Genomic DNA, 18,423 nt, shown 5'->3' with positions numbered 1-18,423 from the left:
CACACGCATGCGGCAAACCGCGGGGCCCGCCGACGGAATTACATTGATATTAGTATCGTTTCAGCCAGCAGATTAATTAATTAAAACGCGCCGCCTCTTCCCCCTATTCTCGAAACCACTCCCTCACGTGTACCCCTCCCTTGTCTGGATTTCTCACCGCTGGCCACTTTTACATATGTGTGAAGGTGTATTGTATTTTAGTGTGTGTATGCGTGTGTATGAATGTTTGAAGATTTTGGATAGGTTTGTGGTGGATGTAAGAGTGGAGGTGTACTGGCAAGTATGGATTGTTTTAGAAATTCTGTTTGATGTTGGGCTGGTTTGTACCTTTTTGGAGTTTTGGGTTTAGGATTATTTATTAATTTCAATGTTTCCTTTTGGAAGGGCGTACTTTTAGAGTGTATACTGGAAAGCTTGTATTACTTTAGAAATTTTGGCTTAGTTTATATATATTTTTAGTTTTGGGTTTGGGTTTAGGGTTGTTTGTTGATTTTAATACTTTTCTGTTCTAGACTTTAAGACAGTTGATACATGGGGCTGGACTATTGATTACACATAGACTGTATAGATGTTTATGAGTTTGCTATAATTTTAAAGATGCAATAATATATATACATAAGATGCATATGCATGCATGTACATAAAATATAGGAAGAAAAAATATTCTATTTAAATCTCATATATTCAGTTATGTTCATCAAAATGTGAATTTTTATAAACATGGGCAGTCAATTTAGAACTATCGCGGCACTTCAATCGATTTATAATAACGGTACACGAATCTTATCCAAGTTTATAAATTAATGCGAAATTGATGACTGGAAGTAGCATCTACCAGTATCTTCCTATGGAATCAGCAGATTCTACATTAATCTGCATTTAAATTAGATATAATTTATATAATATAATGCATTAAAATCATACGAGATTCATGAATGTATGTACTACTTTTGATGTAATTACCGGCTCCTCAAATATTTAGACGGTCGTAAGTGCTAAAAAGCAATTTTAATAATTGTAATAATCATGTAGAATAAAATACCTGATTGAAAATTAATCATTAAAAATAAACAAGTTTCTATTTAGATATTTTTAAGTTACGATTTATATCAAATCGATACAATATCTATATTTAGAAGAAGAAACTTTAGTTTTCTAAAAAGTGTAGAAAAAGACGCAGCATATATTTTGTTTATTATTACACGATAAATGAGAATAATAGTTTATATATTTGATGTAGTGTGAAATGCAGAAATAACGCTTTCATTCGTTATTAATAGATAATGATCGTTTTTAATCGTTTGTTTTTAAACGTTTATTATATTTAATCGTTCATTACTTTAAACATAAATGTTTAATTTTAGAATTTGAAGTGTTGAGCAATCCTAACACTATTTATTACGTATAGTTATTATTGGTCTTACATATTGATAATTAGTGTTAAGTAAAGAATACATAAAGTTTCTGTGACAGAACTATTCGTGGCCCCTATTAAACGATTATTTGATTATAATGTTAATTATATTTGACTAGAGTAATCAGAAAGATTTAACATAATAGAAAAATGTTAAGGCCAAGTTCCGTAAGACTTCAATTTTTAATAATACCTTGTTAATCTTCAATCTTATTTAATATTTTATGTTAATTATGTATATTTTTGAACACATCAATTTCTGACACGCATTCTATATTGTCGCAGTATCACTGACTATATTTTCAAATAGAATATTGATAAATATGAAGACTGGAAGACAGGTGAAATGTAGCGAAACGTGTAAATATCTTAATTTAAATAAAGTATTTATTAGTATTAATTTCTCTTACCTTTCTTTGCATGCAGGATATCCGCAGGATCCGGCGGCAAGGCTGTACAATGACTTGGACTCAAGCTGGGCTGCAGGGATGGAAACGGACTGCCAGCACCAGATGGATACCTAATGTGAAATAAAATTTTAAAATAGAGAGATTATGGCCTTTGCGCTATTTCAACTGAATTATGCTCTCATTTCTTTAGAGCAATTTCCTAATTTTGATAATTTTCAATGTAAAACTATAAAGATTACGAAACTTTCTAAGATCAAACAAATTTTGTAAAAGGGAAAAATTTTAAATAATGGAATAATATTGAACCGAAAACTACCAACAATTTTTAGTAAAGAGAATAATATTGTACTGAAAATTATCAAAGATCATGTTATTGATACATAGATAAGGATTGTGTTATTAAAAAAATTCTAAACGAGATTTAAGGTATGATGTAAGGAATTAAGTAATAGTTTTTAAATAATATAATTTCTTTTGCTTTACTAGTTGAGTTAATGTATATTATATCGGAAAAGTTTTTATAAAATGTCTATCTCTACACATATTTGTGAAGATACAAGAAAGGATATAAAATCTTACATTTAAGGATAGATTTTTATATCAATTTCTATTATCGTGGTATTTAAAAAAGGATACTTACACGTAAAATTACTTCTATGAGAAAGTTATTCTTTTAAAAATCTTGACATTTCGATGCTTGATACTTCTGATATAGTTATTTTATATACTATTACTTTTTATTATATTATTTCATCTTCAGAGAATGAATACATGAAAGTAATATAACTATCGTGTCATCGTTTGTAATTGTATTATCCAGCGATTTTAATTGTTTAGTCTGTTTTATCATTACGTACGTTAACTTTTTATTTATATTGTATTTCATATATCGTTTAAAATTTAATAAAGAATCTCTTATCAAATTTTTTATATTTCTACATGAAAATTGGCAAATTAAAAAATTATCTTTCTTTACAACTTTTTCAGTTCTCATAAATTACTATACATAGTTTCATAATGGTTTTATAGAGAAAAATGATACAATGATAAAAGGAAGAATAAGTTACCATGGATTGGGCCTCGGCCAGCCTGTGGTTTGCCCATTCAGTAGCCTCAATTTGTCGTAAACGCTCTCAGCTGGGCTACCAGCACCAACTCCAACACCAACAGCAGCCACCCCTTGCTGCTGCTGTTGCTGCTGTTGCCGTTGCTCCTTCTGTGCTGCTAAATTTCTCAGTACCCTATTTATAGATGACACCTAAAATTAGAAATAGAATAAGAGGAATTAATTATAATTAATTGTAACTATAATCTACGTCTTAATTACAATCATTATAATTTATATTTTTATTAACATTCAACGTATTTTTAAATATATACATACGTTTTAATTTAAAGAACGTATACTTGGAAAGTGAATAACTTTTACCTATTAGTAGAAAATTAATTATTATTGTCAATCATTCACAGAATGGGTACCTAACTTATTATCCCTGTATATATTCGATATAAATTACTACATTAATCATTTCACGTAAAATTTACTCAAAATTAATCATATTGCAAATACATATTGTTCGTTTAAAAATATTTGAAATGTAGTTAATTTTGCATAAATTTTATATGAAATGATCAGTACTAGTTATTGTTTAATATAAATAAAGATGAAAAACTATTTATTCTGTTTCATATTATACAATATTATAATTTTGTATTATAATCCATTATAATCACAATATTATAATGAGATTAATTGAGATTTTTAGATCTGAATATTTACTGATTGAACATTTCTATAACTTATGATATGAAACGAAATATTTAAAACGGTTAATATAATAGTATCTATTTAAAGAATGAAAATATTAGAAATTTTTATATACAATATAGACTTATTTTTTTAAATATTTTGAAAGTTATATTGTGATATATTTTCTTCATAACTGTTATTTTACATTCATTACAAGAAGATGTAGTAAATACAATTTTTATCATACCATTTGTTTCAAAAATCCAAAAGTTATAAATCTAGAACCTTGAATACAGTCTTTTATAGATTTCCCATATATTATATTCGTATTATAGATCTATTATGAGCTCTTGTGAGATCTAATTATGTACATATTATGTAATTGAGATTTCCTTCAGACAAACCCTACAAAACGAGCTACACATAATGAGCTATGGGACATGCAGATAGAGGAACTCAGAAAAGAAACTTCCATCGCTCGTTTATTTCGAATCACGTTTATCCGTACAATATCAGTTTCGAGGGACGTCTTTAATAGATTGCGCATTGGTTGAAGAGGCATCGGATTTATTATAAACACGAAACATACCGGTTCAACCGAGTTAAACCATCGAGATAGAGAAAGATGAGAGGAGTTCGGGGGGTGCGCTTCTGCCCGATGAAATGCGATGAGAGCGGTAATTAAAACGATGCGGTGAGCGGCTTGTGCTCCACGAGGGAGTTAATTACCTCCGGCTTCAATTATATCCGTCTCGCGTCACTCCAAGGGGACTTTGGCTTCTGCCAACCTAAGTACGCACTCGCGCGTCTGCGGCGCGAAACACGTGCACGCGGTCGCCTACACGCGCGATGCTACTTCCGTCGATCGACGTGTAGCACGAGAGACCTGGAGCCTGCTGTAATTTCTGAGTCTTCGTTGGAATTAAGCGGAATTTCGTGAGACCTTTGCGAGATACGACGGGAGAGGTCGAACTGGCGATTGAGTTTCGGGCGTTGATATTAGACCTTATGTTGAGATAAGCAAGTCGTATTCACTATATGTATATTAAGTATGTATGTAAAAAACCCTAAATTTAAGAAACGTTAAGACGTTCCGAACGATGCGACGTGATTCTTACCTAAATAATTACAGAGAATTCTGGCGCGAGAATAGGAATTTCTGCTCAATGGTGTTTGAGCGGCTTTGGTTTGCGAATCTTGTTTCGTAAAGTAACAGTAGCGTAACTGGCTTATTTTGCACCAAATAAACTCCTACACTGCTTATCCCTTTCTAATCTTTTTGGAAAAAGGCAAAACATTAACATCTCAATTCTTTTAGACTGTGTTTAAGCTGATGGATACAGGGGCTGTTTCTGTAACCTTGTGAAATGAAACGTTTGATTTAAAGAAATAGGTTTCCGTAATTTTTTTAGTTGATACCATATATTTGTTTATATCCAGATACGCTAAGGTATTTGTGTCTGAAAATGATTAGTTTAAAACATATTTCTTTCTTAATTTCATCAAATTTAATATGTGAAGGACAAGGAAAACATAAACACAAGGGTACTGTTCTGTGTCTCCCATTGACTACCATATATGAAATTTTACAAAATGTAAAGGACAAGACTGAGGGAGAGAGAGAAATGAACTATCAGGAAATTGCTAAACCATGTTTAGAATCTTGGAATCACACAGAGTGTGTCATTTTAAATTATCTACAAATGATTTGTTATATGAAGTTTATTTTGTGCTTTATAAATAATAATTGTACCTAACATCTAGCCTTGTAATTCGAAAAAGTATTGAAGTATATGAGTTAGGCTTGTATTAGGTTTTATATTTTTCGTGTTATAAGAGATTAGCTATAATATATTTATTATGTAATTTATTTCTCCGCGTTAGTTTTCGTTTTATAAGTATTTTTGACATACTATTTCAAAATATATAGTATAGGATATGTAATTCTAAGGTGTCAGATACCGCGAATGTTTTGTAAACATATTAGGAATATTAAATAATTGTTAGCGAAAGTAGATTGCATTGACTTGTATTTTACGATGAGTTCTATTTATTGCAAATGTTTCTTATGAATTATTTGTTTATATGTAGGATAATTTCCTGATATTAGTGGAATTGCATAATATCGATAGAAATTTCTATCAACAGCATTGCACACATAAATACACGCAGTCTTAATTAAAGTAATTTGTATGGTTTTTACACTTCGTAAATATTTTTAATTATTAGTCGTAGGTCCTTTAATTATCATATTATTTTGTAGTTTAGTTATATTTCTGTTTTAATATATCTTTTTCAGCAATTAACGCGAAGAGTTAAGAGAAAAGAGAAATAGAGAGAAATAAGCGAACAATGTATTTTTGTAAATACTTATTAGAACTTTTGTTAGATATTTATAAGACTTTTGTTCCATATAATATTTTTTACATAGTTGTATGTAAGTAGAGTTCATTGATGAAAAAATATTTTTTATGATCAATTTATCTTGCGAGTGTTTCAGTCTATAAAAATATTGTAAAGATACATTTTATAAAAATATCCAATTTCTAATAAATTTAACTTAAATTGTATTGTTTAAAGTAAATAATAATGTTATTTAAAATTTTATTGTCTGAATTTTGAAACAATCTTCTATCTTCTACTCAATTACTTTCTTTACTTAAAATAGAATTATAAATTTACTTTATCTTTCAATTACAAATAAACAATTACCTATTCTTCTAAATTAGTTTTTTATACAGGTGTTGCAGTACGGTGCAAAATTATAAAACACTTGGTCTATTTTCCATTCTTACGATTTCTACCCAGACATAGAAGTGAAAATCTGTCGTTTATTCATAATATTAATGAATTCATTTAAAAGAAGAAGAAGTAATGGGTCGACGAAATGATTAGATAAGAATGAAGTTGGCTGAATCGTGCTGTTGCAGCTAGAAAAGTATACGATTTACAGAATTATATACATATAAGGTATCTATATAATGTGTTACATTTTCCTCCTTTGTATATATATACGAAATATGCTAACACGTAAAGTAACTTATAATTTTGTCAAATATTGTACATAACAAATCTGACCCTCACACATTTTCAGTACACTCGTTATCGTTCCTGTTAGCCACATATATACGCATTTGATACGATTAAAACATATTTTTAAAAAATTGTGTACCAAATAAACGCAATCATAATTTCGAAAACGATATTTGGCATTAATGATTGAAGTATACACGTATCGAAGAATATCCAGACTGCCTCCATTCCCCTTGGTTGTCGTATCTTTTATTTATTCTCTGGCCGACGTGAGCTGCTTTCGTCGGTTCTGTCACTTACAGCTCGTATAAATCCCAGCCAAGTCGTAAAAGAATTCCCACGAACTAAAGCGGTACGTTCTTCTGCTGCCGATAGTTTCGCAATTCATTTCCCAGACGTGTATTTTCTTCCATGCGTCGCCCGCTATTCGCGCGATAACGTTAACGTAAAGTTCTTGTGGTCTCATATAAAACATTTTGGTCCTCCATTTTTAACAATTAAATATTTATTACTAAGCCGTGAGTGTTTATGCGCACTAAATATGCAAGAAACGTGTGACATTTAACATAATAAATTAATAATTTCATGTTTAACACAATATATGAATATTAAATATTAAGTATTAAGTACAAGTTTATGTAAGCAAATACCTTTACATAGATATATTTTTTCAATATCCGTTATTTTATTCCAACTATTTTTAATATATATCGACCAAAATGTCTACATAGGTACAAATAGACTGCGGACATAAAATATGTAAATTGTAAATTTATATGTTTATGAATATAATTAAAAAAGCGGAACTTGGATAAAAAATTGTTTTATCTATTAAGTATTATAAAGAGTATTATATTTTGGATACTTTATATATTTTTGCATATTCCGTGCACTTTTACATCTCCAAATTTTCCATAAATACATAAAAATCCGTACTCTTGTTATAAATAACAATACGTAAAAATGATATACAGACCTTTAAATATCTGCAAATACATTTCTTCAATATGCTTCATAGTTTACATCCCTAATTTCATATCGTACTCCATTGAACATACATACATTTAAATCGAAATATAAGGATATTTGTATCTGTTTAGAGTTACCTTAAACTAAAGACTTTTTCGTTTCGTCACGAGAAAGATTGTATACAGTATATAGTATACAGGAGAAGAGGAGGAATCGCGTGTCCAAGGATTACGCGCAAAGTTCTGTGATTGGCCATGGGAGATTTTCGTTCCCCAAGGTTTGTTAGACCCGGTGTCAGGGTTCCGTAGCGTTGAAGCGAGCTGACATCTCGGACCCATGAGCGGAGTACTGTCATCCCCCTCAGTGCACACGCGGACACACCGCTATCACGAACACGTCCCAAACACGAAACAGACATCGCTGATACTCTCCCTCGACTTGTCTTCGATGTCCTCTGACATTCTGACTTCGATTCTGGACTTCGACTCTTCTCCTTTTAATCTTATCAACATCCTCAAAATTGACTTTTGTATAAAGATTACATATGATGTAATTTTAAAGATTGTAATTTTAAAGAACGGTATTATGCTTTCGTTAGTGATTTTAGATTTAAAATATTTTAGAGGAGCTTGCAGTTGATACAATTTGTTTGAGACTATTAAACTGCGGATTTTTATGTATCTGTGAGAAATGTGAAGATATGATATGCATAGAATTGCTCTTAATATGCAAAAATATATAAAATCTCCACAGATATAGTACTCGTTATAATACTTAGCACGTAAAACAATTCTCTGCCTACATTCCATTTTTCTAATTATCTTTATAAAATATGAAAGTTTGGATGAATATTCGCAGTCTAGAGATTATATAAGAATAGTGCTTACTGTCTTGGATACTACAGTTTAAAAACCATTGTATTTGCAATATCAAGAATATTATCGAATATCAACATTGTGTAATACCACAAATGTTCAAATTTGAAATATTTTGATGATGTTTTTAAATTAGAAATATTGTAGAGGAAATTAAAGTTATATAACGAAGTTTGCTTGAGATTAAAGAAATATGTATATGTATAAATATGTCTGTTTTATGGTTTTGTGTGCATATTACATTTAGTACTCATATAAATAGTATTCATATATTTAGTATTATATTTAGTATACATAGTACACATCATTTATTGGGTGTATGTGATTGCACAATCACTTAGTTGCCAACCCAGTAGTATTATATTTGGAATGTTAACAATATCACCAAATTTCAATATTACTCTAATTTAGAATATAATAGGATACAATGTGCATCGTTATACAATTTTTTCGCTACATTTCGTGATTTTCCAGTTTATATTCGTCATTCGATATATAGAACATAAATATACGCGCTAACTAGATTCATGCGGAATGAACGTGTTAGAAAGTATCAAAAACGAATAAAAGCCACCACATTGACCAAAATAAAGCAATATACAACCTCCATGCTCCACAATAATCTACAACAGTTCTCTTAGGCGACTTACAAAGTACCAAACCCAGTATTTCCAATTTTCCAGTGTCAGGTCAAACAAACAGGCTTTCTTCCGGCTTTCGTCTTAACGCGATGTCATGAAACGCACAAAAGCGTCCAAGCCGAATGACTCCTCGACGTCACAAGCCCGACACAATGAAAAGTCGTTGCGGTAAAGAAGGTTCTCCCTGCGACAAAGCTGACGTTCTAAAGAACGGGTGCCAGTCAAACGACAATCCCGCTGTGACATCGAGTGTCCTGGCTGTGTTTGGCCATTTTTCTCCTTTTTTTTATTCACCGCGAATATCCTTCTCTTTATTCCATTCCAACACATTTGCGCCCTGTGTCACCCTCGTCATTATATCGTGACAATCGTAACCATACTAGAAATCGATCCCACAATGCTTTTTACGTAAGCTTTATAGCAAACCACTTGCCAAAGATTGAAATTGGTGACACATTTTCATTGGCTGATCGCGAAGAAAAGAGTTTTACGTTTTATCAACGTGTGTTTAGTATATTTTTATGAGTGTGGATGTATCACGGATTGCGGCTTTGGTAATGCGTTTAGTGGCAGTAAGATTCGACAATTGATATTTTCTAGTTCTAGTTTTGAGTATTATTTCACGTCAAGAGGCTATAGAACTTTTTTACGAACTTAAGGAATACTACAGCTAGTCACGAAAGTCTACGTACTCATATTTGTGTATTTGACTTATCAAAGAAACTAGAAACGCAATTTGTCACAGAATTCTTTATACTTACGTATCAATACAATTATCGTTAATGTATTTCTAAAATAAATTAAACAAATTAAAGCATTTTACCTACAAAAGTTTTAGAATTAAGTTCGTTAAGTTCGTTTCTTGCGCATTCGTAAATTTTGTTTCTTATTGAATCTGATTGGCAATTGGCTATAATTAATTGTTTATTTAAATTAATCGAACCTTTTATTGGTGTTGAACGATTAGGGTTCTAAATACTAATAGAATTTTTACGAATTTTCCCGAAATTTTGTATTTATCATTAAAACTAAGAAAAACAACATTAAATACATTTGTCTTGATAAGTAAATAACACATCTTTTCTCATTTTTATTTTTAAATTTAATGGTATCGAGGTTTAATTAAGATTTCAAACTGTTGATATAAATCTTTTAAGACAATGATATCGATTAATTTTTAAATAAGAACCAAAAATATTTTAAAAAGATAATATTCGAGCTGTTTATTTTACGTATTCCGGATATACAAATGTAAAATTTGAATTAAATCTGTATATTATAAAAATTTCTTTTATTTCTTTTTATTATTTTCCATAATTACAGTTTGTATATTTGAAAATTATCAACGCATTGTTTCAAAATAATCCGCATTATTCTTAGTTATCATTGTTATCGAACCGTTTAGAATAATAGCGAGGATAATATTATGACGTCTCTATCCGACACCCTTTTCGATGATTGGCCATCTTCTTCACAGATCATGCTAATTTATGCCACCCGATTCTTCCTAGTTCCTAGTGTGTTCCCCAGCCCTCGCCCGTATCGTTCTTCATGCGAGTCACATGGACTGCGGATAATAACTCCGACCCTTTTATGTTTATCATAACGGGAGGTATTATGATATGTAGCATAAAAAGCATGTTGAGACACGTACCGCCGACGATATTTGATAGAATGATAAACTTTGGGATTTATATCTTGATGAATAAACTTCTGGACGTAATTCAGTTATTTTTTGAGAATTCGAACACTAACTCTATATGCAGATAACAAAATTGAGAAATTGACAAAAGTTAGAGTTGATGATGCTTAGAGTTGAACTTGGTTTCCCAGAAACTCAAATAACAATAGGTTAAAATTTAACGAGTTGGTATTTTTTCGTAAAATTCAAACTTGAAATAAACGTCATTTCATACTATAGCAACTTAATAAAACACATTATAGAGTGTGTAAAAACATCGTACAAAGAAACTTATTGAACGATTTAATAGAAAGCAAAAGTTGATGTCTTATCAACTGTATCTATTGAGTTCGTTCATTTAATATTGAAGCAAAGCAGCTCGCATTATCATCGCGTTGATTTATCGTTTATGTGAAACATGACGCGAGAAGCGGTGGTTATTCAAAACAGGATACGAGCGAGTCGTTCACTGAAAACAGTGTGACATCCGCGTACAGCCCTTAACCAAGACTTTCATGACTTTTAAATAACCCTCGTAAAGTGCTTTTGACCAGGCTTGGATCGGTTTCAGGATGTTTTTGTCATAATAAAGCCGCGGTGTATGGGGCACGTTCAGACCCTAGGATAACGGAAGTAAACTGTATGGGGAAAGGAGAGAGGAATCGCTCCCTTCGCTTCTTCCGCTTTTCTCGCTTGATACACTCTGCTCCTGTGAATTTATACAGGCTATTACAGGATTGGTTCTTATTAGAATAAAATAATTACTGACATTTTCACGTTTGGAATTACATTACTTGAAATATTATTTCAATATTATTTCTTTTGTTCAAGAAATAATCTTAGACGATTATTTCAAAGACCAATTGTTTCAAATGAATCGATAGTATTTGTACTTATTATCAAATTAAAGTAATAGTATATTTAATAAATACATTATTCCAAATACGATATTTATGTACCTATACATTGCATTAAGAAAATAAAGATATTTTGCAATTTTTATTTTATCTGTTATATTGTTTTAAACGAAATTATTTGAATACCTAGTAGTATAGAATTTATTATATGAAATGCAGATAAATATTGAAATAAATATAAAAAACGTGGAACTTACTATGGAAAAGATTTGAAAGGTTAGTAAACTAATTAATTTTCATCCTGAGTCTTCTAACAATTTCTTACAGAGAATAATAGAATCGATTAGTAATATTAGAAAGTGTACTGTGCAATTTACGCTTCTAGTTCCTGGATGGATATATACACTGAATCGCGCATCATTCGAAATCATTTAATTTTGTAAATGAAAGAAATTTTTCAATTTTCTCGACATCGCTGTCTGAGCATTTTTTTATATAGCGAATAATTTTAATTAGTGATAATTCTCATTTACGGATTGGAATTTAATACCCTTTATGTAGCAGAAAGCAAAGTGGTTGCAAAATGTCATGTAACCTGTCATTAAATCACCCCTTTTATTGCCAGAAGCATAGTGTGTAGTAGTGGCACCTAAATCACAAGTTACCTGATTTCTGAATCGGTTGCTATATGTTGCCACGTAATAAGAGTATATCGTGTTATGCGGTTTCCGCTCTTCGACACGTGATAACGATTTAGCGCTTCGCTTCTAAGCACGCCCCTTGTAGTACTGTGCAAGGTATAATTGTCATTTGCTCGAGCGACATGTATTATGAGACGTGTTGAGAGGAATGAAGATTAAAATTTGAGGTGAATAGGACATTTAATTTTTGGCTACAGGCTGGCGATTTAGTGTAGCTTTACAGAAATATTTCACTGAAATGAATTAAACTAAAGAAATGAAATAAAAGTATTTAATATACTGTTCAAATTTTTTCTTATATTTTATATATTATATAAAACTGTTTATGTATCGAATGTATATTAGAAATACGGACCAAATTAAATTGAAGTTGAGTCTAGAAAGTATCTTTTGGAAAGGATTATGCCTATTATAATAATTTAATAATTTATTTTTATTTTGGCCTCCTCAGCCTGGTAATGGATTTAGCTTATAATTCTTTTCATTCATCTTTCCGTACTCCTCATAACCGAACACAAACTACTCGCAAATTTACTTAACCTATCCCATTCTATTGGCACTTTAGCCCTAATTTCAGTATACTATCATTTTATTGCCCCCTTTTCCTTTCCTAGTTCTCGCCGACAATTGACTGTTTCTTCGTAGTATCCTCCTTTTACTCCTACTAAACTTCCTCTTAACCTCCTTACTCCCCCACATCCTTCTGTGTAGTGTTTCAGTGATCCCTCCCTCTTCGCACATAGCCTACATTTCCTTTTATTTTCAATTAACCAACATCTGCTCGTCTTTTCCATATTTCTACGTTCTACTCTCGCTATTGATCTCTGATTACGTGCTTTTACTTCTTCAAGTAACAGGATTACGATTATTTGTTTATCATTGTCGAACAATTAAATAATGTGATGAGAAACATTAACAAAAGGACACAAAAATATTTAGGTATAATAGTACAATATTTGAATTTTTAAATAGAGTAAAATATCTCAAAAGTATTTAATTTTCAATAACCTTATCTCATATTTTTTATACGTAGAATGATAGGGAGAATCGATTTATGCAAAAAAGATCCATTATTACGATTTAAGTAAAAACTATAAATGTATTTTGCAGGTAATATATTTGTAGAAAAGTTGCACAGCGGGATATGACACAGGTTATTAAGTAGTGCAATTTCTAACGTCACTTCAGATTAATTATAGTTCCTCTTAGTTACTAGAATCATTCTGTATATATAATCAGTCACGAAAGCCTACATATACATACTTATCGTATTTTGTGTATGACTTATCAAAGAAAGTAATAATACTTGTCATAAAATTATTCATTCTTATATATGTATCAACATAATCATTATTAATGTATTTCTCAAGAGAATTAAAAAAATTTAGCTATAACGAAATTACATCAGAAATTGCAAAAACATTAGTTGTTTCAACGGTAAGGAGATATCAGGACATTATTCATGATTACGTATACACTGTATATATATCTTAATGTGTTTTAACAGTATGTGCCTTAATATAATAATGGTAAAGTTTTTACTAGAGATTACTTTTAATACCTAACATTTAAGACTGACTGTACTTCCCGTAAAGCATAACTACAATCTAAATGTAGTTCGACTAAATACCATTTATAAAATTCACGTCATTAAATTCTTCCCATTGTATCAATCCAAAATTTTTTATATTACATTATATTGAAGTACGCTCGCTGTATGTATTAACGACAGTTTCCACGGGAGGTAAAACAGGCAAATGGCGCAATTTTTCACCGATTATTCGAAATTGCGATCGCAACGAATTCGTACGTGTCGAAATTGGGGTGAACCGGTGCGGCACGCGTCGATACGCCGATTTGCAGTATAAATCTTGCACCCTACGTTGTCAGGATGTCGCGCAGTCACCCCATAACGCGTGGGAAATCACGACTGGATCAAGTCGAAGGATAGCAGAGGAAAGAAAGATGTGAAACGCGTGCACCGCGATTGTGTAACGTGACAGCTCTATTATGTACTCTCGATCCTCCGACTCGCCTCTGCTTAAGTTGATCTGACCGCTCTGAATATTTCCGTCACCCTTCCTGCCCTTCTCCAACGAAAATGACACGCTGACGTTGTAACTCTATTAAGGTTATGGTTTTTGGTGAGCTTTCTAGAGGGAAAAGCAGATAAGATATGAAGATTATAGGAGTAAAATGCAATGAGCGGTAATTTGTCATTTTTATGATTTATAACGGAACAATTTTGAAATTCAATACGTTTTATACTTTCAATTCCTCCCTTTTTATTTCACTTTGATTAAATATTATTTGGTATTAGTCGTAACTGAATTGGCGGTTTCTATGCATTCATGTAAAATTTAAAAGTGCAAAAATTGTATAAAATATATACAAAATCTACAAAAATATATGTATATAGGTAATGTACTAAGTAGAGTGTTCGTTACAATTTTGAATAGGTAAAACGTAGTTCTCTTATAATTGTGCCTACAAAAATTATAACGGTAGAAGTGAAGTAAAGCATAAAAGGTGTCTAAGTAGTAATAGGAAAGGAATTGGGGCTTAAACTAGGTTCTTTGTATACATATACTAATCGTGGCATACTTATTTTGATTGTGGCATTAACTGCTCTAGATTCGATCATGTAATAATTCATCATCATTAATTGAACATCTATAGCTCATTACAATTTCTCCTATTGTTCCTATCATTATATTTAGAATAATCTATTAGATAAAAACATGTTTTTAATGAGCAAAAAAATTATACAATATATTTATATATCGTATTTATATACCGTGGGTACCATACAAAAGATAAGCACAAGTAAATAATGAAATGACAATATAAGAAGTAACCAAATCAGTTCACACAAATAGTTAATTGTATCCTTGTAATAGAATGCTTCTTAATAGATTAGCAATTGAATCACCGCGATATCAATTAACCATCTATATCGGAGTAGAACTAGACGCGAAAACCAATTCCGGCCAGCGAAGACGATCTTTTCCCTTGTATCGTTATCAGGCGGGCCATTATTCCACAAGTTATCGCTATTGCTTTGATTTATTATTCGAAGCACTAAGAAGCTTTGCCGAACCCTTGGTTACATCATGGAATTCTTGTTTCCAGACGGTTATACTAAGAAAATGGCACCAGGAAAGAGATAACGTAATAGGAGGACGCGGAAAAATGAATGCAATGGGTTACAAATTCGTATCAACCTCAAATTGTCAATTTTGAACGACTCATATCTTTGTAGAAGTTTTAAAATTTTTATTAATGAAGTTTAATTACGTCAACATGTATCATCGTTATCTTATTTATAGGTATTTATTTTATATTATTTTATTATTTATATATTTTATTATTATTTGGAAATATATACACAAAGTAGAATCTTTTATCGTTATACATACATATGTAGGAACACATATTCTAGGAAGTTGCATTTACGACAAAGGTTTCTACTATTTCAATTTTGCTTATAATTACTTTTGAAAATGAACTACTCAGTTCTATAAAAGTAGGACAAAAATTATGTCGTTAATTATAATTTAACATTCAGTGCACATTTCAATCATATGTTTGATATTTTTTAAAAATATTGGAATATTCTGTGCGAGCTGTAAGTTATACAATATCTTAAACAATACATCTGACATTTCCTAAAAAGCTTCTGTAGAAGTTCTATGTAATAGAATCTAGATATTCTACAAATGTCATTTAGTCTATACATTATAAGACAACCATACACTGATAATGTAAAGTGCTCAGTAATAACATTTGAAGATACATTTGGCCTAAAATCCAAAATAAAGAAAAAAATTAAAAAAGATAGCAATGGAAATCAAAACCAAGAAACGAAGGGAACATATTTCCAAAAATGTTCGCAATCATACCCACTAAACGTGAACCAGTGAAAGAAAGGCGAGCAGGAACCGGAGTAAAAGGGAGCGATAGCGATTGCGCGGGCAAGATACAAATTACATTTAAATAGAAGTCGAGGAACGCACGGTATTCGCAATTTAAACGGATACAGAGCGAAAGAGAGATAGAAGAAAACAAGAAAGCACAGAGTGGATCACGCGAGCGAAGAAGAGACATGAAAGGCCGATTCTAAAATACAACGTGAAACAACAACGGATAGAACAGGAAATCAGAGGGGAAATACATCCACTTTTACTCGACGAAAGATCGTAGAGAGTTAGAGAACAGTGGGATCAAGTTCAATATATGTATTGTAGTTACAAATTCTAATCAAATTCAACACCCAAGGTTCTGTTCACAAGGTTCGGAATAATAAAAGAACTCTTTTATGATTCATTTAAGCATTTATAAGTTTCGAAACTATTTTTGACTATTCTGATATTTAAACAAATCTTCAAGTTTATACGTTTTTAAATTCTTGTATTTTTCAGTTTTCGAATTCGCGAGAAACATGAGAATTTCAAATTCGTTATGGTGCAATAATGTTGCATTTATGTTTCATGATTAAAATAATCCTATGATAAGGTTACTTGAGTCTATGAGATATATAGAAACGAAAAAAAAACAAAATTATTTGCTAAGATTAAGAAATATACACACGCTACTGAATCATGATAATTATAATTGAAGATATTAATATTAGCTGTGCCAACTTTTCTTTTCAAAATGAGTAGAAGTATGATATATTCTACTGTATATTTCATTTTATCGCATCATTAATAACGTGTTAATTAAAGAAAACAATTAATTAAACAAACAGCAATAACTGTTTTCAAAGGTAGATCGCTTGAAAATTGTTTATAACGAAATTTCGCGAATTACAGGCAAATTACTTGATTTGTACTTATCATTCAAGTCAGCCAACTTCGTCTTATTGTTGAAATTTCAAAGAGATTCGTGTAACACGCATAATATATTCATAAAAATGGGTACGCAGACTGTCCAAATGTAATACTTTCGTGTATCACTATATTATACTTGCGAAGTACTTGAATCCATCACTAGTGTTAGACGTCTGATGCCACGTATAATCACAGCTTTTAATCTGGAACGACGAAGGGTAGTTTTCGGCGGCGATAGAAGGGCTGCTGCTTCGAAGACGCCCATGGGGTGGTACTCTGTTTCATGGTGAAACGGGGGATACGGTATTTAGCAACGCGCCAGGGGGTTCCCTAAAGTAATAGAGGGGCGGCGAGCGCGCCACGCGTCGCACGTTATTGCCTCCTGCACGTACCACGGTGAACGCGCCACCAGCAACCCTTACCACCTTCGGATTCCTATGATCCAGCGTAGCTTTCGATAGATGCTCCTCGAATAGAGGGCATCGGTCACGTGCGTGATTTTCTGGATTATATCTCATCAGTTGCTTGATGATTGGAATAGAGAGGTGGTATAACAGTGAGAAGGGATGGTATAACTGGATAACAGGTGACGTACAGTGGCTCATAAAAATACAGGTATTTGTACATTCACTAATATAAATAATAAAAAGTTTTTATGCTTAGTTATATCGTGCGTATTATATAAGACATTTTGAAATTTCATTAGCACTATAACGAGCGCGACTGCCATGACTCTATTGGCAAAACTTGAATGATAAATACACTATTTTCGAGGTTTTATGTATGCATGTCCCCGTATTATGTGCATTCTGCGCATTTTTGTAATTTAAAAGCCGCAATCTACTTATATATCACATATATAAATATCCTATACGTGTGTATGTGTGTTTCTAGGATATTAAATATAAAAGTTCATACTTTTACAGATATAATTAAAAGAACGGATCCTAGATATACACAACTGTTTTACTTATTAAGTATTATAACAGATACACAATATTTCAGATATTTTTGCATGTTATATGCATTTTTGCACCTTCTGATACATTCGGCAATATATTCATATTTAAAGTTCCGAAAAAAAATGTAATACTCTCGATTCAGTGTTTCCTTTCAGCGAACGAATTTTAGTTTTTACGGTGGCTTGGCGCATGGCAACGAAAACTCAAGGCCTCCTAACGAAGGATACCTCTGTCGAAGCGGTTAACGTCACTTTAACCAGGCCAGCAATCTTATACTGAGCCGTTCAAGTTCAACCAC

The 18,423-nt window shown here is 31.5% G+C and overlaps 1 protein-coding gene across 3 annotated transcripts in view; it reads right to left on the bottom strand.

The window, feature by feature from the left end:
* The window catches only part of LOC126867245 (paired box protein Pax-6-like), a 154,924-nt gene that overhangs the window by 68,041 nt on the left and 68,460 nt on the right, over window positions 1-18,423 (bottom strand). For all 3 annotated transcript variants that reach the window (XM_050621497.1, XM_050621498.1, XM_050621496.1), the window contains exons 5-6: window positions 2,892-3,082; window positions 1,825-1,934 (exon numbers count right to left, since the gene is read on the bottom strand). In XM_050621497.1, coding sequence (XP_050477454.1) covers window positions 1,825-1,934; window positions 2,892-3,082 — 301 coding nt within the window. The remainder of the gene's footprint in view (window positions 1-1,824; window positions 1,935-2,891; window positions 3,083-18,423) is intronic.

The sequence above is a fragment of the Bombus huntii genome, chromosome 7 (assembly GCF_024542735.1).
Source record: "Bombus huntii isolate Logan2020A chromosome 7, iyBomHunt1.1, whole genome shotgun sequence".
Lineage (NCBI taxonomy): Eukaryota > Metazoa > Arthropoda > Insecta > Hymenoptera > Apidae > Bombus > Bombus huntii.
This window is presented reverse-complemented; position numbering and strand designations above follow the sequence as displayed.